The sequence below is a fragment of the Talpa europaea genome, assembly GCF_964194135.1.
Source record: "Talpa europaea genome assembly, chromosome: X".
In the NCBI taxonomy this organism is placed as follows: Eukaryota; Metazoa; Chordata; class Mammalia; order Eulipotyphla; family Talpidae; genus Talpa; species Talpa europaea.
In genome coordinates, this window is record NC_140081.1 from 55,493,847 (window position 1) to 55,516,523 (window position 22,677).

General features: G+C 34.7%; 1 protein-coding gene across 1 annotated transcript in view; it reads right to left on the reverse strand.

The window, feature by feature from the left end:
* CHM (CHM Rab escort protein) overlaps positions 1–22,677 on the reverse strand; it is a gene marked incomplete at its 3' end in the record, with an annotated part of 193,218 nt that overhangs the window by 155,217 nt on the left and 15,324 nt on the right. The window contains exon 2 of the mRNA XM_084259085.1: positions 13,008–13,074. Within this exon, the coding sequence (XP_084115211.1) occupies positions 13,008–13,074 (67 nt within the window). The remainder of the gene's footprint in view (positions 1–13,007; positions 13,075–22,677) is intronic.

The window sequence follows — 22,677 nt, forward strand, 5'->3', positions numbered from 1 at the left end:
CCATTTCAAAGTAAAAACTAAACAACAACAAAGAGTGAGGAAATACAAGAGAGAGTTTTCTATTTATTTTTAAAAGAGGGAGGATGATAAAGACATTCCTCAAGGAGAGAGGGATGGGAAGGGGAGGAGCAGTGAAAAAACGCATGTACAGTCAATTATCTCTGTACGTAGTTTTCCAGTTTATGTGAAAGTTGTACAGTCAATTATCTCTGCACGTAGTTTTCCAGTTTATGTGAAAGTTACCCTAATTCAAAGCAAGCCACTGAATTAAACAAGTCAAAGTGAGTAAGATCTACAGAGAAGCTGACGGATTATGACATCTGCATAGGATTGTCTCAATCATTTAGCCTCGTCCGAGCTCCATGAGAAAAATCCTCCTTATGCAAGAATTGTCATTTGCAAATGAAGTTCCTGGCATACAGATTTCAAAGACTAAAGGATAATGACATTTTTTGTTTCAAAACCATAAATTGCTTCTAAGGGTTTCTCCCCCCCCTCACCCCAACCCCCCCCCCCCAACACACACACTGTCCTCCAAATTAGAAGCTGAACATTCTTTATGATACCATAGTAAAAGTGTTTTAGTGAATCTACTACATTTTATTGTGAAACCTTGCTGGCCATTCCTCAACTTTTTAATGTGTATCCCACAGGAAGCTTCGAGATAGACTGTGCTACACCTAGCTCACACCTGAAGAAAACAAGTCACATAACTAATCGGCAGTGACAGAGTCACAACTTGAATTAGGCCTCTTGACTAGCAAGTTCAGTATTTGTTTTCAACCCTCATCTCAGTGAAAGAGAACAGGCTTTGCAGTCAAATGGACCTCTGTTTAAATTCTGGTCTTTCCCCTTCATAGACAAGCAAAACTGGGCAACTTATTTCAATTCTCTGAGTTTTTTCCTCATCTGCAAAAGGAAGAAAATTATACTTTTTTGTAGAAAAATATATTAAGAATTGAATCACTTAATATTTGTAAAGTACCTAATATGGCACCAAGCAAATTTTCAGTAAATGGTAGCTACTATTATTATATCATATTGTCTGTAACAGTATACAGTGTTTTGAATACTAGATTGGGTCAAGCACATTAAAATTACTTTCACCATATATTAGTGCCACAGACATCATGAAATTTGTCCATAACTACGGAAAATACAGAAAGGAGAAAACTAGGATAACATTTGATTCTTTGGTACTTTTTAAACATTTTTTCTAACCCTCTGAGGAGAGCACTGTTTTTTTTTATCCTTTCTTTTACCTAAACAGAAGATAAAAAATAATATTTTCTAAGTGAGGTTATGTTTTCTTTTATTTCCCTATACATTTATGGTAGTCTAAAATCTAAAACCTTCCAAATACTTATCTTTGAAGTACCTTATTTACATATGTGCAAGTATTTTGGTATAGGAAGAGTCCTATTATTTCATTTTTGCCTTTAAGAAAACATAAATAGACCTCAATTACCATAAACCAAAAACCACTAAAAACAAACTTCACAGTAACTATTGAATTAATACTGACTTCCTTTTTATTTAAAGTTAATAATCATTAAACAGAATATTTTTATCTTTTCATTACAGAAGCAAGGCATCAGACCTAAATTTTTCACTGAACAGTATAGCTAATTTCCAGGGATTCGATGAAGTAGACATTTATTAAGCCAAAAAAAGAAGTGTCTCCACTTCATAAGAAATCAAGGAGTTCTTTCTATAAAAGTAAAATAATGCCAGGTCTCAAAGATCTTCATATGCATGGTGAGGAGAGTTTAGTGTGACCACCCATTCCTGTCACACTCCTACCACCAAATCTAAATGATGCTCCGTTTCTATTTTAATAGGAAATTGTGCTTACTTCATAAGCACAATTCTGAATATAAAATTTAAGCATGTTTAATGTTTATAACCCCCTACTAGGGTCCAAGGTCATCACGAGGGCAAAGTCATGGTCTGTTTTGTTGTTCACCTCTCTGTGCTCAGGGACTAGCAAAAGCCCACAATCTCCTTTAAAAATTTTACAAGCAGGTTTCTAATTTAAATGCTTGCATTTCTTGAGAGTGACAATGCTGGACAAAATTTAGTGTCTCCCACTTCAGTGCCAAAACTTAATGATGAACACAATGACATAAAAGGAAAGGAGATGCCAAAACAATGCCAAGTCAATAGTGGAGTGAGTCCAAAAAGTGCCCTTAAAATGATGATCAGCCATACTTCGAAAATTCTCAAGAAATTCATTGGAATGAATTTTCCTAAAACAATCCTGTATGATCTCATTTTGATTAAGCATTTATTTGCAAAATAAGTTAGATTTTTATTGTTATTTGATTATTAGTATCACACGATAATATCACTAAATAATATTATTAAATGTGACAAGCAGGAGGCACAAGCACAGAGGTGATGATGAGACATTATTATGGCATATTTTCACCTCATCAATTAATTTTATCCCTTTACTCATACCTTCATTCTTCTCTCATGAAACTCTCAGTAAGTCTTCCAGATAGAATAGACCACAGTAACAGTGCTCTCTTGGGGATGGTAGATGACAAAAATGGCATGTGTATTTTTCATGTGTAATGTACATGTTGCATATTACCACATGAACATGCCAGGCATGAATTTTTATGATAAACACATATTTTTTTTTATGATTAGGGAAAAATGATTTTTTTAAAACAAAAAACCACTCCGAAGATCAAGAGAACTATTTACTTTTATATCACAATCCCCAAGGAATTCCTAACCAGACACAACTCCTAATTAGAAAAAAAGGTTATCAGCTCAGCAACTGATAGACATGTAATAGTGATACCAGTTCTTAACCCCATATAGTACTATTTTGATTAATATGCATGCTTATTTAGTCAAATTATTAAAATATAACAATGCTTTCAATTTTTAAGAAAAATAACATGGATTGTGTACGACTGAAACAGCAATTACTGTATTTATGACATTCATTTTGGTCTCCACTAAATATCCAATTAGATTTGAAGATCTCAAACAAAATGAGAGCACTCTTTTTTAAAAAAGAGACATTAAGAAAAAACTAATTTAAATGACTAAAATGAAGTAACATCACTGTTTTAACTTGTGCAGTTTATTCTCTCTCTCTGAAGCAGTTGTAGTAAAAACCAAAGACTGTAGAAAATAAAATAAAATAAACAATGACTTATGATTAGAAAAAAGGATCAAATGAAGCTACGTAGATGAACAATTACTGGTAGAAGTAGATTCTGTGCAACTATAAACTTTTGGTCTTGTTGCACCTCCTTTTAGCAACCTCAAGTTTAAAGTAACTGCCAATCTGTACATTTTGAATTGCAAATTGCTTTTCCAGATCATAGTCTCTGTTCTTGAAATTTCACATGTCAACAGCTCATTAATATCTACAGTAAATGTAATTCTCTGAAAAGAATCACAAAATTTACATTTATTGAGACAGATAGCTGGCACACAAAACTAGATTTCCTTCAATTACAACTTGGCAGAAGTTAACATTAGTGTAAAAATCTATCTACAGAAATTTATGACAACACGCCAATTAAGTGACTATTTTGAATAATATAGTCACTGGGCCTCCCTGGTGGCACAGGTGTTAAGTCTCAGCACTATCAAGCTATCTCCACTGTGGCATTAGTTGGACTGGCATGAATTGGATCCCTAGCCAGGGAGCTAGCCCACAAGGCACGGCAGACCTCTCCTGTCTTGCCCACTGCTCCCCTCAGCAGTGTATTTCAGTAGATCCACCTGTTCTGCTCCCCGCTCAGTCCCTGAAGAATCCTCTCACCCCCCACACCTCTAGCCTACACCCCAATTCCTGCATGCATGCAGAAATAAAAAGATTAACTACTATTGATAGTTTATGACACCTGGGTAGCATTTATAAATCAACAGAGGTTATACTTAGCATTTTACAATGAACCACTGCAGAACCAGAAACCATAATCATTTAAATGGTATATAAACATAAACAATGGCAGAGGATTAAAGTACTAACTTGTTGGGCCTCCCCAGTGGCGCAGCAGGTTGAGCACTGCACTGTGAAGCTGTCTGCAGCCTCTGCAGAGCTGGTTTGATTTCTGCCCAGCCAGGGAGATTCCCACATGGCATGGCAGACTTCGCATGTCTCACCTGCTGCTCCTCTCACCAGTGTACTTCAGTTCTTCTGCCTGTTTGGCTCCCTGCTCTGTCTCTGGTGAATTCTCTCAACCTCCCACGCCTCTAGCCTGTACCCCAGTGCTTATATAATAAATCTTAGGAAAAAAATTTAAAAAATAAAGTACTAAATTGATTTTTACAAATTCCTGAATATAATATGTACACATATAAAACTTAAAATAGATTTTTGCCTGTGGTTACTTTTATAGCTTTTTTTCTCATTCAATACTTAGTGCTTTCAGGTCAAAAACACTTTGAAATTAAAGAAAAACAAATATATTTTACTAAATAGTAATTAGTACATTAAAACTACTACAATTAAAATTTAAATTCCTTGAAGTAAAAAAAAGAAAAAGAACATCACTCAATCACTCTTCCAGATGAAATGATCAATTCACATAACTATTTTTACTAGCTAACTACACAAATCTTCCTGCCACAAAATCAAATTTTATTTAATTCCTTACTTCACATTTTTGAGGCATAGGTGTTATATGAGCTCAAAATGACTGTAATAATTTAGAGTAAGCGATCAGAAGACAAGTTTAAAAATATACAAACATGGTCAAGATTTGGGACAATAACTTTTTTCCACTATCAGATATTTATTTAAACAATCCATATGCATTGGTCCACATTGCCATTATAATAGGAAATTGGAAACAGCTTAAAATACAGTGTAACTTATTTAACCAGTTCTCTATTGCTGTATTTGCATGAAAATAATCTACAACCCATTATAGTTAATCTTATTTTTAACATGTTAAAATAGTTTCAGAAAAAAACAAGTACATTTTCTATTAGAAAATATACATGTTTAGGGCCTCCCTGGTGGCGCAGCGGCTGAGCGCCACGCTGCAAAGCTGTCCACAGCCTCTGCAGCACTGGTTCAATTCCCCGCAGGCCAGGGAGAACCCCACATGGTGCAGCAGACCTCTCCTGCCTCGCCCGCTGCTACCCTCAGCAATGTCTTTGGTCTGTCTGCCTGTTCTGCTCCCTGCTCTAGCTCTGGTGAATTCTCTCACCCTCCCACGCTTCTGACCTGTACCCCAGTTCTTGTATAAAATAAATAAATATTTTTAAAAAAAAAAAAGAACATTAAACCTTTAAAAAATATATACATGTTTAGCAGAGATACTACCTGTTGACCAAAATCTCCCCTAAATAAACTAATGACAAACAGAAAATATTAAAAGGGAAATAAAACAGAATTCACCTGCAAAAGAAAAATATTCCTCAATGCCAGCTAAACAAACCAGAGGAAAATTGCTGAAACTACTCTTTATGTGTAATTACAGATCCAAAAAAACTATAATTTGAAATTGAGAGTGAAATAAAGGCATTAACAAGGAAAAAATTCATCAAGAACAACTTTCCAAAGGCAATATCAGAGGTTTTTATCCACCAAAACAAGCATTCTTCCAAACCGCAATGTCATGCCTTCCTCCTTAGTTCTTTATTATTTGAACAAAATCTCTTAAAATTCTTCCTATTCCCAAAATGTATTCTTATGCCAAGGCATTCTTTTTTTTTTGTGTAATACAACACTACTTTAAAAATCCTAAATTTTTTTTAAGAACATCTTAAACCATGGTCAAATTCATGGCAGAGCATCTATAAAGCAAATGGCAAAACAAAGAAGAAATTTTCACCAAAGCATTTTAACTTAGTCATTTTGCCTGGCACTATAATCAAAGATTAAGAGCCTTTAACTGAAAATCACCCACTCGTAATATCATGACTCTGTTATACCACTTGTAGTTGCCTTGATCTGGATCTGCAAGAAGATGTTGACATGTCAGAATTCCTTCTGTCAAAGATACCTAAAAGCCTTTACAGTGTCAAAACTTACTTCTTGTATATAGTAACATTTAAACCTGAAATGCTTGCAACTTAAAACAATTTCATATATTTGTTTCACTAAACAGATATTTACTAAAAAAACATGAGAGATAATTGTCCTACAAATATTACCATGTACTTCTTTTTCCAGAAAACACTTTACATTTCAAAATGCTGCACTATATTTTTAACTGAAAATATGTCTATGCTTCCACAAAAACAGATAAACAAGAATATGCTCCAACTTGATGAGTACATGAGCCAATTGTTATTTCATATTTCTTCAGTTGGTTACATTCTAGGATAGAACCAAATATAAATAAATGTAAGGTTCACTAGACTGCAATATGCATTGTGGAATCCATATTCTTTTAGCAGAGACACTGCCAGGACTTTTGTAATTAAAACCCTATAGGCCCATCTCTTTTTCTTCTAAAGCTGAGGAACATCACTTAAAGGTCATCAGATCTAAGATTGCACAAATGAGCTGAGAGCATCCAGAAAGTCCCTCAAATCAAACACTGCTGTGATAATATCAGAAGCAGACAAGCAAGAACAAGTACTGAGGACATGCTACATATTTCTAGTTTCAGCCAGACCTTTTTTAAAAGCTGGTTCTTTCAAAAGACTAATATAGATAAATTTCTGACAAAAAAAGATGTAGGAGAAACAGAAAAATTGTACAAAAAGTGTACAAATAATATAAAGAATTTTTTTAAGGGCACAATCACAGCTATAACAGAGCTTAGTGAGCAAGGGAGAGGAGCATATGGTGTGATGCAGTCAGAAAGGCCAAATACTAAGGGTTGTGGGGGAGAAGCATTAGTGAAAACAGTGACCAATAACGAATTAGTAGGTCTCTGCAGCTGCGCAATGGACTGGAAGGAAGAACAGAGCAGAGACAATTATTTAGTTAGATGTATGTGTTGAAAGCAGAGCTGAGAGGATCTGCTGGAGGACTGAATATGGGTTTGAGGGAAAGACATGATGGTAAACATAATTATTAAGGATGAAATAAATACTCCCAACATCAGTATAGGCCTTCACAATACATATCCAGTCTACTTTCAGTTTCAACTCTCTTTAATCCAAGTCATTTATCCTAAATTTCAGTGTTATTAAGAAATCTCACCATTCACCTGGTATGTCATGCCCTTTCAAACTGTTCGGTGTGGAATGGCCTAACTCATTAAACCCTTACTCATCTTTCAAGACTCGGTTCAAATGTTATCTCTATGACTCTTTCTACTAATTTCCCAGGCATGATAGTCACTCCTTTCTCTAGCTTCATTGTTCATATCTTGTAGCAGCAGCAGTATTGTTAGAGTAATAGAAGGTAAGAAATAATTACTGAGGGTTAATTTTTTCCAGGCAGATATACACCCATTATATAGATTGTTTTCTTTAAATATATATACAATCTGATAAAGTTCAATCATTATGTCCTTTATTCTAATGAAACTGAAGTATACAAAGGTAAATAACTTGTCAAAAGCTATACGACTAGTTAAGATTTAAACCCAGCCATTCTGGCTAAAAAGTACAAACATAACTTTCCAGAGGAGCCAAAGTACGAGAAGTTGTTGGGAATGTAAAATGGTGTAGCCACCATGGAAAACAGCATGGCAATTCCATAAAAAAAATTAATAATAGAATTACCATAGGACATATTACCATATATCTCACTAATTCTGGATATATGTCCAAAAGAATTAAAAGCAGGATCTTGAAGATAATAAGTTCCAGACAGGGCCTCCCCTGGTGGTGCATGCAGTTGAGCACCATGCTGTGAAGCTGTCCACAGCCTCTGCAGCACTGGTTCAATCCCGGCTGGTCAGCGAGGGTCCCACATGGCGCAGCGGACCTCTCCTGTTGCGCCCGCTGCTCCCCTCAGCAGTGTATTTCGTCAGTCTGCCTGTTCTGCTCCCAGCTCTGTCTCTGGTGAATCCTCTCACCCTCCCACACATCTGGTCTGTACCCCGGTTCTTATATAAACAAACAAACAAACAAACAAACAAATAAATAAATAAATCTTTTTTAAAAAATAAGTTCCAGACAAAAAAAAGAATAATGAAGTTGATGAGGGGGAAGAAATAGAACCTATAAATCTGAACCCCGATTAGGCTAACATCAGACTTCTGTGAAGAACACTACAGGCAAGAATAGAATAGAGTGACATATTCAAATCAGTCCACGATAAAAACTGCTAACCAAGAATACTCTATCCTGCAAAGTGATCCTTCAAATAACAGGGAGAAATAAAGGTCTTCTCAGAAAGACAGGCTCTTAAAGAATTTGCAACAAGCAGACCACTGCTTCCAAGAAATATTGACAGAAACACAAAGAACTGCACAAGGAAATAAACAGAAGCACAAAATTATGGATAAATTGGTAATAATCACCTTTCATATATCAAAAATCACTCTAAATGTCAACAGGTTGAACTCATCCATCAAAAGACACAGACTATCTGGTTGGATTAGAAAACAGAATCTGGTATCTGCTGCCTCCAGGAAACTGAAGTTCCCAGGATGAACACAGACTGAAAGTAAAGGGTTGGGAAACAATTCTACAAGTGAAAGGCAGAACAGCCATATGTACACAAGATAGACCTTCAGCTAACAAAAGTAACAAGAGACAGAGATGGACACTATATAAATATTAAGGGAACACTATCAGGAAGACCTAACACAAATGCCTATGTGGTTGGAGTTTTCAACACACCACACTTGCCAATGGACAGGTCAATTAGCCAGAAAATAAGTAGGGACACAATCATCTTATACAAAGAATTACCTAGGGGGAGGAGCGCTACTGAAAACAGTGACCCACATGGGTCTAATATACATTTATAGGGTAATGCACCCCAAAAAAGCCAAATACACATTTTCCTAAAGTGCACATGGATCATTCTGCAAGACTGACCACATAATGGTCACAAAGCAAGTATCAACAAATTCATGGAGACTGAAATCAAATATAATGGAGACTATAATCAAATTCATGGAGACTAGAAATCAAATACAAAAAGAAAGGAAACCCTCTAATACATGTAGACTAAACAATACACTACTGAAAGACCAATGGATCAATGAGAAAAATCAAAGAGGAAATAAAAAATAACTTGAGACAAATGATACTCCTTCCAGAATGTATGGGAGACAGCAAAAGCAGTACTAAAAGTACATAGCAATACAGGCCCTTATCAAGAAATAAAAATGAAATGAAACACCCCCCTCCCCCCCCCCAAAAAAAAAAAACAACAATCTAGTCTCTCATCTTGAGGAACAAGAAAAAGAACTAAAAAAAAAAAAAAATGCCAGAAGGAAGGAAATTAAAAAAAGAGAAGAAATAAATGAAATAAATAAATAGAAATAAAAAAGACAGCCCAAAAGATCAATGAAAGAAAAAGCTGGTTATTTCAAAAAGTAAACAAAATAAACAAACCTCTAGGTAGGCTCACCAAGAAAAAAAAGGAGAAAACTCAAATATGATTTAAAAAAAGGAGAAGTTATTATAGACACTGCAGAAATGCAGAGAATAAGAGATTGATATGAACATTTATACACAGTTTTAACAACCTAGATGAGGTGGACAAATTCTTAGAATTATAAAATCATTCCATGCTGAATATGGAAGAAATAGAAAACATGAACAAAACAATTACAAGCAAGGAAATTGAAAGAACAATCACAACTTTCCCAAAAAACAAAAGTCAGGAAGAGATGGCTTCACAAGTCAGTTCTACCAAACTTTCAAAGATGAACTATTATCTCTCCCACTCAAAGGCTTTCAAAAAACTGAAAGTGAAGGCATACTTCCAAGTATATTTTATGAGGCCAACATCACTCTAATACCAAATTCAAACAAAAACAACACAAAAAAGAAAACTATAGACCAAACTAAAACTAAAGAATACAGACACAAAAATCCTCAATAAAATCTTAGCAAGTCAAATTCAACAATTCATTAAAAGGATTATACATGTTGACCAAGTGGGATTTATACCAGGAACACAAGGGGTAGTTCAACATTTGAAAAACAAGGTAATTCATAACATTAACAAAAAGAAAGATAAAAACTACATGATCATGTCAATAGATATTGAGAAATTATTTAATAAGAGCCAACATCATTTATGATGAAATCTGTCAAAAAAATAGGGATAAACGGAAAATATCTTCACATAATAAAAGTGAAATACTTCAAGCCTGTCCATTAAGATCCAGTGTAAGAAAAGTATGTCCACTCTCACCACTACTATTCAACAAAGTGTTGACAAGGGATAGATATCCAAGTTCTACAAAGAATGCATACAACTAAACAAAAACAAATAGCCCAATAAAAATTGGTCAGACGAGCTAAACAGGCAATTCCCAAAAAAGACAAACAGACATTCAACAGGCTCCACTTGAAAAATGTTCATAGTCACTTATCAGGAAAAAACAAATCAAAACCATAATGAGATATCACCTGACACCCATATCAAAAAGACCCATGTCATTGGCCCATATTAAAAAGACCAGAAGCAGCAATGCTGGCAAGGATATGGAGAAAAAGAAATGCTGTACACTGTTGGTGAGAATATGGACTCATCTGGCTCCTACATAAAGAAGTGTGGAGGTTTCTCAAAAGAAAAAACAACTGCCACATGATACAGCAATTCCACTCCTAGGTATCTACCAAAAAAACACAAAATTTCAAAAGGAAACCTGCACACCTATGCTCATAGCAGCATTTTTACATTATTACAATAGTCAGGATATGGTAACAACCTAAGTGCCCCAAAACAGTTGAATGTATATAAGTACACACAATGGAATACTATTCAGCAATCAAAAAATATATACTCATGCCATTTGCAGCAATAGGGATGAAGCTGGAAGGGGTTATGCTTACAGAAATAAGCCAGAAGGATAAGATAAATACCAGATGGTGTCACTTATAGGTGGAATATAGGGAAAAACAGCGTCAGACAAAAACAATCTTTAAAACTAACCTTTGAAAGCTGTCCATAGATCTATGGGTTTCAGAGGGGGATAAAGAGGGAGAGATAGCACAATAGACTATGGTAGAGGACTATGGGTGCTTCGGTGATAGGAGTGCTATGATGACTACACCTGAGGGGGGAAATCCTATATGGTCAAACACTGGCAAGGATTTAAAACAATGGTACTTAAATAAAAATAAAATAATTATTTTTAAATTTTTTTAAGATTTATTTTTACACAAAAACTGGGGTACAGGCCAGAGGTGCAGTAGGTGAGAGGATTCACCAGAGACAGTAAGGAACAGATTGGCGGAAATACACTGCTGAGGGGAGCAGCAGGCGAGACAGGAGAGGTCTTCCACGCCATGTGGGTATCTCCCTGGCCAGCTGGGAATTGAACCTGTGCTGCAGAGGCTGCAGACAACTTCACTCAAAGTGAAGCTGCACTCAACCCGCTGCGCCACCAGGGAGGCCCCAATAAAATAATTCTTAAAAAATTAAATTAATAAAAAAAAGAAATTAATATGGTGAGGTGTATACAGTGTGAGCACAATAAATAACAACTTGAGGAAATTTAAGATTTTATTTTCAATTTTAGGTTAATTAACAGTAACAAATAAATTTGTGTTTTTATTAAGGCTAGCATTATGCACACTGGACCAGTATCTGGGTTTTCAAAGTGCCGTATTTCTTGGCATGGGTAAATCCATGATTATTTCAAAAAGTCTGAATTAGACACTACGCAAGTGATTATGCATACAATAGTGAAAGAGAATTCCAAGGGGAGGAATTACTTGAAAACTGAACCTAATTTAATTTAGAAAAGTCATCCAATAACTGAGGACTTTAAATTACTTCAAATTAGGGCCTCCCTGGTGGCGCAAGGGGCTAAGACGCAACCTATGAAGCAATCTGCAGCCACTGCAGCACGAGTTCGATCCCCAGCCAGCGAGCTACCCATATGGCCCAGCAGTGTATTTCACTGCTCCCCTCAGCAGTATATTTCAGTCAATCTGCCTGTTCTGTAACCCACTCTGTCTCTGTGAATCCTCTCACCCCCCCCCCACCTCTGGCCTGTACCTCAGTTCTTATATGCATAAATAATAAATAAATCTTAAAAAATTCTTTCAAATTAAATTTACAGAATTAAAAGTAAATGAACTAACCACTTTTTGGGTTCCTACATATGTACAATGGGTTAATATATGAGAAGACTCTATAAACTGCAACAAGTCTAGTTATTCTTTGTATTCTAGCATTCTAAAAAACACTGCAGTTAATATTTAACAGAAAACAAAGTCTATCTCTTCTTGTTTCTTTTCTACTCCTATTTAGTTAACAATTAAAGTGACCATATATGAAGGGTAAAAACAGAAAAACCCTTTGACATTTTTAAACAAGTAACACTAGATAGGTGGAAAATTAGGGGCTTTGTTTGGGAGAAAGCAGGAATGGAGAGATTTAAAGCTACGTTTTATCTTAAATTTTCCATTAGCTTCCTTTTTATAATCACATTTAAGAGAAAGATTTAAAAAAATTCTAGATATTTTTTCAAATTAAGGTTTTCTAGTAAAGTTTTTGATAAATTTTAAGAAAATCATACTCTAAATCTATTAGCTGAATTTTTCCACAATCAGATACAAAGACTAAAATACAGTCATATATATGATTGCATATATCCATACACATATATAAGAAAAATATCAGGTATAAAGTTGCCTAGCATCTTGGAGAATTATCATTTAAAAAATGAACTCACATGTGAAAAATAAAATTGTGGTATATTTGGTCTATTCTCAAAGGAAGCAGATTACAATTTCACACAGTATAATAGTAAAACTTATACGTTATATATTTCACATATTTTTGGTGAAAATTAGTTCTAATCTTTTACTAACTTAAATGGTTTGTATATGACATATATACACATATGTACACACATTTATATTTAAATTTTATTTTTACATGGAGATATTAATGAAATATTAAATGCTACCATTGATAAACTTACGAATCAACATGCAGAACCCTCTGGCCACTTCTTGAACATGCAGCTGCAATGATGGATTCAGGCAAACCTATAAAAACATACACCTATATCATTTAGAATGCAGAAATATAACTATATAGTTGTACATACATACTATGTTCAATTCAGGTGATAGTGTATAGAAGAGTTTACAAAAGAGGCTCATCCTTATATTCAAAAATTATGAAGTTTATATTATTACCACCATTCAATGTTTCTTGAACGTATGCCACTAACGTTGAAAACTTTGCTATCTGGAAGAGATATTTTACAAAATCAAATACTTATTCTAATCTATAAATTATAATTAATGAGCAACTATCAAAATATTGTATATATAGTACTTTGTTATTTCCTAACTGCATTCACATACTAGGTCATCTGAGTCTCCCAATCACGCTGAGAGAAGCATTTACATACACAATTTAGCAATAAAGAAATACTGGGGCAAAATATGTTAATGTGTTGTCCAAATAAACTACTAGAAAACAAAAAAAGTTCTAAAGTTGAAATTTGAGCTCACACCTAATTCCAAGATCACAACACCTGAGGAGGAATGGCATACTTTTTTTAGTTTAATCAATAGATTAATTAGTTTAAAAAGAAGCATTGTGTTAATACAACAGTTTGAAAAGCTTACTGTTTTAGAATCAAAGCCTCATCATAAAGTTGGTTATCATGAAAGCCAAAATATATTACTACTGTTATTTACAAAAAAAAAATGAGAATTAAATCAGACATAAGAAAATTCAGTTGTTTACCTATATCATAAAGTTAATACTCTATTTTATATATTCAAGACTCTTCCATAATGCTTCATCATAAGACTTACCATTCAATAGAGGCTATTAAATATATCAGTCCAGGAATGAAGCATGTTTTTATAGCTTAGTGCAAACTCTTTCACTATCATGAAACACCTGATCCTCTTGAATTTTTATTGCTTAGTAGAAAAGCAGCAGCAGCATTCTTTTGGTAAGAGTTTAAACTTCATCAAAGACTTCAAGAAAAAGGATCACGATCTCAAGAAGAAGGAACAGTTATCTCTCTTATGTAAAAAGCAATACTTACACGGAAGCAACTGACATAGTCAATCTCTAGTAAAAAAAAATAAAAACAAACCCCATTTGCATTCATGAATTAACTAATTTTCCAGATAAAATAATGCCATTCTCAGCAACATGAATGGAGCTAGAAGGTATCATCCTCAGCAAAATAAGTCAGAAGGAAAAAGAAAAATATCAGATGGATTACAGGAGGAATATAAGGGAACCAAAGGAGGAACCAAGGGAAAAATAAAAAAAAAGCAACAATAAAGAGACAACTATAAATCAGAGATCAAAGCGAACGTGGGAAGAACACAAGGGACTATTGTGATGGTGCACAGGTGAACTGGTGGTGGAAATCCTATGGGGACTACACCTGAGAAAAGAAAGCCAACATTGTTAAAAAAAGTAATAATGATGTAAAATATAATTTAAAAAATTAGTCTCCTCTATTTGACCCAAATTAGCTATCACTTTGGAGAGGCAAAAATGCAAGTGGTTATTTCTGTGGCTGTAATCAACACTATCAGAAGCCAAGTACCTGATGACAAAGCAAAGCCAAAGATAGGTTTCAATAATGAAAATGATTTGAGTCCAAATTACATAAAACCAAAATCACTATCATTCATTTTCCTTTCTTTCACCTAGAACTCCTCATGTTTGTGTAACTGACAGGCTGTTTCAATGTTAAAAGGCAAGGGCCTGTTCTCTAAATGGTTAAATAACGGACTAATAATACAGTAATTTCTTACTGTATTATTAGTAATTTCTTCCTGTCAATGATTTCTTATTTCTTCCCACCAATGAATAAACATTGAGTTCCCTGAACACAATAGAATCTACTACATGCCTCCTCTGTTCAAAGAAGAGGGAAAAGGAGGAGAGAAGAATGGAGCAGTGATAGGTAATGAGAAAAAAAGATTAAGGCAATCCCTAGTCTAAAACAGTTCAGAGTCTAAACAATAAAATTTAAAGGGATTGAAATAATAAATGCAATTTAAACTGTTATAGGAACACAATGAAAAAAAAGCATTCCTTTTGCAGAGGAGAGTCATGGAAAGCTGTAAAGAGCAGGGCACTTTCACAATTTCTAATAACCCATTTGTAGAGTGTCCACAAAGGAAAAAGTAGAAGGTTAAAGGAAAGTGGAAGGGTACTAAAAGGTGATGCTTAAAAAAAAGATACTACCTCACACCGGTGAGAATGACCAAAATCAAAAAAGACCAAAATCAAGAACTCCTGGTAAGTATGTGGAGAAAAAGGAACCCTCTTACACCATTGGTGGAAATGTAGATTGGTCCAGCACCTGTGGAAAACAGTATGCAGGTTTCTCAAAATATTAAAAATGGATCTGATATATGAACCAATAATTCCACTTGTAGGTATCTAAATGAAGAATACACAAATGCTAATTTGAAGGGAAACATGCACACCCATATTCACTGAAGCACTCTTTACAATAACCAAGCTATGGAAACAACCTGAGTGCCCAAATACACATGAGTGGATCAAGAAGATGTGGTATACATATACCCAATGGAAAACTACTCAGCTATAAAAAAGATAAGACTCTTGGATTTGTGGCAACATTGTGGAGTTGGAGAGGCTACGCTAAGGGAAATAAATCAGAAGGAGAGAGACAAATACCTGATGGTGTCCCTTATATGTGGAATATAGGGAAACCAAAGGGTCAGATAAAGTCAAACGAAGAACTAACCTTAGAAAGCTGACTATAGAAATGAGGCTACCCGAGGGGGAGGGCCAGGAAGAGAGGGAAAGAGCAAAGTGGTAGGGAGCACAATGGACTATGGTGGTGGACTATCAGTGGTTTGGTGGTTCGTGCAGTGTGGTAACATCACCTGAGGGGGTAGACTATATTTCTAATACACAATTATGTGAACCAGTTACCTTAAAGAAAATGATTAAAAAATTTTACAAAGTGTAGCTGAAGTCAAACTTGAATTGCCTCTTAGCAAACTTTAAGTAATCTTCAAAAATCTAAGATCTTAAAATAACTTTTTACAAGAATTTCAGTAGTCTTTTCTATATGTATACTATAGAAATTCATCAAATACTTAATATCATTTAAACATTTCACATTACTAAAAATGATTATTAAAGTCATTAGCAAGTTTGTATCAAATTCTGCCAAAAGGCTGTGTAGGGGAAAATGTATACTTCTGATGCAAGACAACAACTTTCACTGGCATAGAATTTTTATCAAACACAAGGTAAATATTAGGTATTGAATTAGCATTTCATAACCACTTGTAATGGGGGAAATTTGGGTTTGATACACCATGTCCTTCTCAGTTTAGGTTTTGCTATAAAGCTAACAGCTAAAATAAATATATATATTAGAGGATTATGAAATGTTATATAACAACATAACAACATATATAGTCCCTGCTTTCTGCAATTTCCCAAAAGATGTCTAGGTAAAATAGGTATGTTTCATTATCAAATGAAGGAACCAGGTTGAAACCAGGACCAAAAAATGTACAAAATTAGTATTACCAAGAATCTTATCTAAAATATTTTATATGTAAGTGAAACCATTTTTCAAAATCCACTTTTAATCCAAATTCTTAATGTTGAACTTCATAACTTTATTTGGATTTCTCTATAATCTATTCTTAAATCTGTATTATACCTGTAATTGATTTTTCCTAACACTATACTACATAAGGTAAACATAAAGTACTTACGCCACTCCCAGCATATCAAACAATAAATATTAAGTTCCCTGACAAGACTTTGATGACCTGGCAAAGCCTGAGTGCTTTCAGCCCAAATCATATGAAACCATAAATCACTATTTATAGAACATTTCAAAATAGATCCATGCTTTCTACCTTAAAAGTCATTTGATGTGTTATTTATAACTAGTGAAAACCAAAATGGAAAGAAAATTACATAGAACTAGAAAATTTATCGTGAATGCTTTTTATAAATAACTTTTTTAGGAAAAACATGGAATTACTGGCAAGAAAAATTTGTGAATGCAAGCTTTTAGAGACCCACATCCTTTACTGCATGATTGTAAAGAAACCATAAAAAAATTATGTACAGAACTGACTAGACTGAAAATTGCAAAAGTAAAAACTACATACCTCTGTCACATCCACTCAAATAATTAGGCAGAAATTGAATTTTAACCCAGGTTCAAGTAGTTTTGTTGATTTCTATTAAAGTATAAGTAAAATTTATATCTCATATCTACTTTTCAAGTTACCTTAAAGAGGAAAAAACTGCCAGTGAAGTAGTCTAGGGAACTAAGATGTTCCAAAAAACTATTCCTTATAAATTGACACTTTGATTCACTTTGACCCACACAAGATAACAAACATACTAGTCCTTATATGTTAAATATATATTGAAATATAGACAGATGGAATGACATAGCTGGAATTTGCTTCAAAATAATCCAGGATTAGATGGTGAAATGAGAAGGTTGGTGGATGGTACAGAGAAAATGAGATCAGCAACACATCTGTTAGAAATGGAAGATTAGCAGGACATGGGGATTATTTTATTCTCTATTTTGTCTGAAATTTTCCACAATAAAAAACCATAAGAAATGGGGCCTTCCCTGGTGGCGCAGCGGTTGGGCGCTGGGCTGAGAAGCTGCCTGCAGCCTCTGCAGTGCCTTTTCGATCCCTGGCATGCCAGCGAGGGTCCCACATGGCCCGCAGACCTCTCCTGCCGCTCCTGCTGCTCCCCTCAGCAGTATATTTCGTCGGTCTGTCTGTTCTGCTACAGGCTCTGGCTCTGGTGAATTCTCTCGCCCTCCCACGCTTCTGACTGTATCCAGTACTTGTATAAATAAATAAATCTTCTTAAAAAAAAAAACTTTTAAAAAATTTTAAAAAAAACATAAGAAATAAATGGAAAATAAAATTTCGTACCAAATTTGAGAGAGCTAATGAAAGAGTCGGTCTAACAAAATATCCTGAAAAGCACAGAATTAGTATTCTGTGACCTAAATGGAGTAATTATATTAAGTCAAACTCTTTTTTTTCTTTTTTTTTCTTTTTTTTTTTGTGGGACCCTCACACTTAATGGAAGTTTTACTAAGTAATGTAAAAACTTGCTGAAGATCTATTTTATTCCAAGAAGTAAAACGAGCAGTCTCCAAGAGAACTAATTTTTTTTAAGATTTATTTATTTATGCATACAAGAGCTGGGGTACAGGCCAGAGGTATGGGGGGGTGAGAGGATTCAACAGAGACAGAGTGGGGAACAGAACAGGCAGACTAACCAAAATACACTGTTGAGGGGAGCAGCGGGCGAGCCAGGAGAGGTCTGCTGTACCACGTGGGTTGCTCCCTGGCCAGCCGGGGGATTGAACTCCTGCTGCCCTGGCTGCGGACAGCTTCATAGGTTGCGTCTCAACTTCTTGCGCCACCAGGGAGGCCCCTAGAATTAATTTTTACTTAATTTTTTACACTAATATTTCTGTTGACCAAATTTTTTTTTTTCACTTGCAAAGGATATCCCAACCAAGCACTCTTCAAATTTAAAAACAATGTTTGGTTTGTGATAAATAAAGCATTATCACTCAGTTTTGTGCCACAAAAAAAATTACCCTTATTGTATGATATTCAAAATTATGAGACTAAAATAGAGAGAGGCTTTGTAACTTTATAACTTTCCAAGAAAGTTATAAAAGCAGGCAGCAACTTTCACCCCTCATATGCAATCCTATCATAAAATTCTTTTTAACACAAAAAAGATTCAAAAACTTAGCCTTATAAATTTCAACAGAAATATGAATTTGTTGTTTTTAACTGTACAACATTCCTTAAGGGAAAAACAATTAAAATTAAGTTTTAAATGTAGTCTCATTATGGACTTAAGAGAAAATGGGCTACACATATCATTGAGAAAATATTGACTATATTTTACCTTGCCTACAAAAAAACTTAAGTGATACACTGAGTTGATTAAAACAGCCGAAAGATAAAATTTTAGCAAATGAAATAACAAATTTTTCATAAAAACTTTCTTAAACACTGTCTCAAGAAGCATAAAGCAAAATCAATGTAAAAGGTTTGTGAATCATTTGCCAGTTTGCACTTTTTATTTTATTTTTTTATTACTGAGGTAAACTTGGTTCATAACACTGTATATGACTTAGGGGAACAGGCCCAACCCCCCCCCCACTACCAAATGGACATCACCACACCATATCCAACAGCAAAGCACCCTTATCCCTATACCATAGACCACTGGGGCCCCTCCTTCTTTTCTTCCTATACCTAACATTCCCTTGCCATAGCCTCAATTCTACAGTCATGTCTCCAGGGTTTGTTTTCATTTTGTTTTATCAGTTCGCTTCTTTTGTTTCTCTATATTCCACATAAATGAAATCATCCAGTAATTGCCTTTCTCATTCTGACTTATTATGCATAGCACAATCCCCTCCAGTTCCATTAATGTAGTTACAGAGTTCATCCTCTATTATAACTGAGTAGTATTCCATTGTTTATATATACCACATCTTCTTAATCCATTCATCTGTCTTTGGGCACATAGGTTGTTTCCATAAATTGGCTATTGTAAATAGTGCTACAATGAAAATAGAGGACATCTACCCCTTTGAATTAGTGTTTTGCATTCTTTGAATAAACACTAAGGGTGGAGTTGCTGAATCAAATGATAGATCTATTGTTAATCTTGAGAAACCTACATATTGCTCTCCATAAGGACTAGACAAGTCTATATTCCCACCAACAATATGAGGTTTCCTTTTTCTCCATACCATTCTCAAAATTTGTCTCGCATTTTTTACATGGGCTATTCTCACAAGGGTGAGATCGTATCTCATTGTGGTTCTAATTTACATTTCCCTGATAAGTGATTATGAACATTGTTTTTGGGTGTCTGTTGGCATCTGTATGTAACACATAGTCCCTGTGCTCTTCCATCCCGTTTTGATCCCCTTTCCTCCCCCTCCCTCACAGAATATCTCTTATTTATGGTTGTCTGCTAGTTTCATATTATCACTGTTGCTGTTGTTATTTTTTCCTGATCCCTTATTTGGTTCCCCTATATTACTCCTACAAGTGAAACCATTCAATATTTTCATTTTTCCATATGGCTTATTTCACTGAGCATGATCCCTACAAGTTCTGCCCATGTTGATGTGAATGGCATGAGTTTATCTTTTTTGATTGCTAAATAGTATTCCATTGTGTATACAGACCACATCTTCTTGATCCAGTCATCTATTTTTGGGCATTTGGGTTGTTTCCATAGCTTACCTATTGTGAACAGTGCTACAATAAACATAGGGATGAAGGTATCTTTCTGAATTAATGTTTTTGTTTCTTTTGGATAGATCCCTAGTAGTGGAATTGCTGGGTTATATGATAGTTCCATTTTTAGTAGTCTGAGAAACATCCACACAGCTTTCCACAGTGGTTGGACCAGTTTGCACTCCCACCAGCAGTGTAGGAGAGTCCCTTTTCCTCCACACCCTCACCAACATTTGTTGCTGTCTGCTTTTTTAATGAGTACCATTCTCACTGGTGTAAGGTGGTATCTCGTGGTTTTGATTTGCATTTCCCTGATTAGAAGTGATGTTGAACATTTTTTCATATGCCTGTTGTCCATTTACATTTCCTCTTTGGAGAAGTGTCTTTTTAGCTCTTCTGCCCATTTTTTGACAGGAATGTTTTCTTTGTTTTTGTTGAATTGTGTGAGCTCTTTGTAGATTTTTGTGATTGGTCCCTTATCAGTTGTATTGTGTGCAAAAATTTTCTTCCAATCAGTAGGGTGTCTCTTTGTTTTGGTTAGTGTCTCTGTTGTACAGAAGCTTTTCTGTTTCATGTAATCCCAGTTGTTTATCTTTTCCTTCACTTTCTTTGCTTAGGGAGATGTGTGTTAAAGATGTTACTGAGATGTATATTGTGTAGAGTTTTGGCTATATTTTCTTCTATATGTTTTATGGTTTCAGGTCTTACATTCAGGTCTTTTATCCATTTTGAGTTTTTTTTTTTTATACGTGATGTATCACCACTTCTATTTAACTTAATATTTGAGATTTTGGGCAAAGTTATCAGACAAGAAATAAAGGAAATCGAAATAGGAAAAGTAAAACTATCACTATTCATAGACAATATGATACTACATAGAGAAAATCCCAAAGACACTATCAAAAAATTAGAAACAATATGTGAATACAGTAAAATGGCAGGGTACAAAATCAACATGCAAAAAATCTAAAATCTTTTTAATATGCAATGAGCAAGAAGTAAAAAAAAAATTAAGAAAATAAATCCCTTTATAATTGTTTTAAAAGGAATTAAAGATGTCAGAATCAATCTAGCAAAATGGCTAAAGATCTATACAAGGAGAACTACAAGATGTCACTAAAGGATTCAGATGGTGACATAAGGAGATGGTAGGCTATACCATGATCTTGGGGTGAATCTATATAATCAAAATGACTAGCCTTCCTAAAATGATACAGAAATTTGTGGCAATCGCCAATAAAATACCAGCAATATTTTTTTAAAGAAACTGAACAAAAAAATATTGAAATATACATGGAACCACAAAAGGTCTCAAATTAAAAAGCAACCTTAAGAAAAAAGGAGGAAAAAAAAGAAGGTATCATATTACCAGTCTTCAACCTTACTGTTAAGCAACAGTCTTGAAATAACATGATATTGGCACAATACATGAACCAATAGAACAGAACTGAAAGTCCAGAAATAAATCCACATATATCATAGCACCTAACCTATTAATATCATAAAACATCCATGGCCATAAAATGGAGGAAAAGACAATCTCTTCAATAAATGAATCTGGGAAAATCGGAAAGCCATATAAAACAATGGAACTATCAATAAGAGATTATGCTAAGCAAAACAAATCCGAAGGAAAAAAACAAGTACCACATGATGTCACTTATATGTGGAATACAAACAAAAGAAAGTGTCACATATAGCCAAACCAATAACAAACCCTAGAAATCTGATTGTAGAACTAAGACTACTACAGGGTGAGCTGAAGGAAGGAGATCAAAGTGGGGAGGGAGCACAGTAGATTATGTTGCAGAACAATGGGTGTTGGGTAGGTGTAATGTGGCAATAGTACCTGAAGGGGGGGGATCCTATATCTCTAAATCATATAAAATGTTTTAAACCAATGTCATTTCAACAAAAAGACAAAAAAATAAGAATGAAGTTGGATTACTCACTAAAACCATACAAAAAAATTCTAAAAGGACTAATGATTTAGATAGAAGATCTGCAATAGTAAGATACATAAATCTATTTTTTTTCTTTTTTGAAAGATTTATTTATTTTTTAAAGATTTATTTATTTATCTATGCTCGGTTTATAGGCCAGAGGTGTGGAGGGTGAGAGGATTCACCAGAGACAGAGTGGGGCACAGAAGAGGCAAACTGACTGAAGTCCACTGCTGATGGGGAGTAGCAGGCAAGTCAGGAGAGGTCTGCTGTACCACGTGGGCTGCTTCCTAGCCAGCCAGGGATCAAACCCGTGCTGCAGAGGCTGCCGACAGCTACATAGGTTGCATCTTAACCCCTTGCACCACCAGGGAGGCCCAATAAATAAATCTTTAAAAAAAAA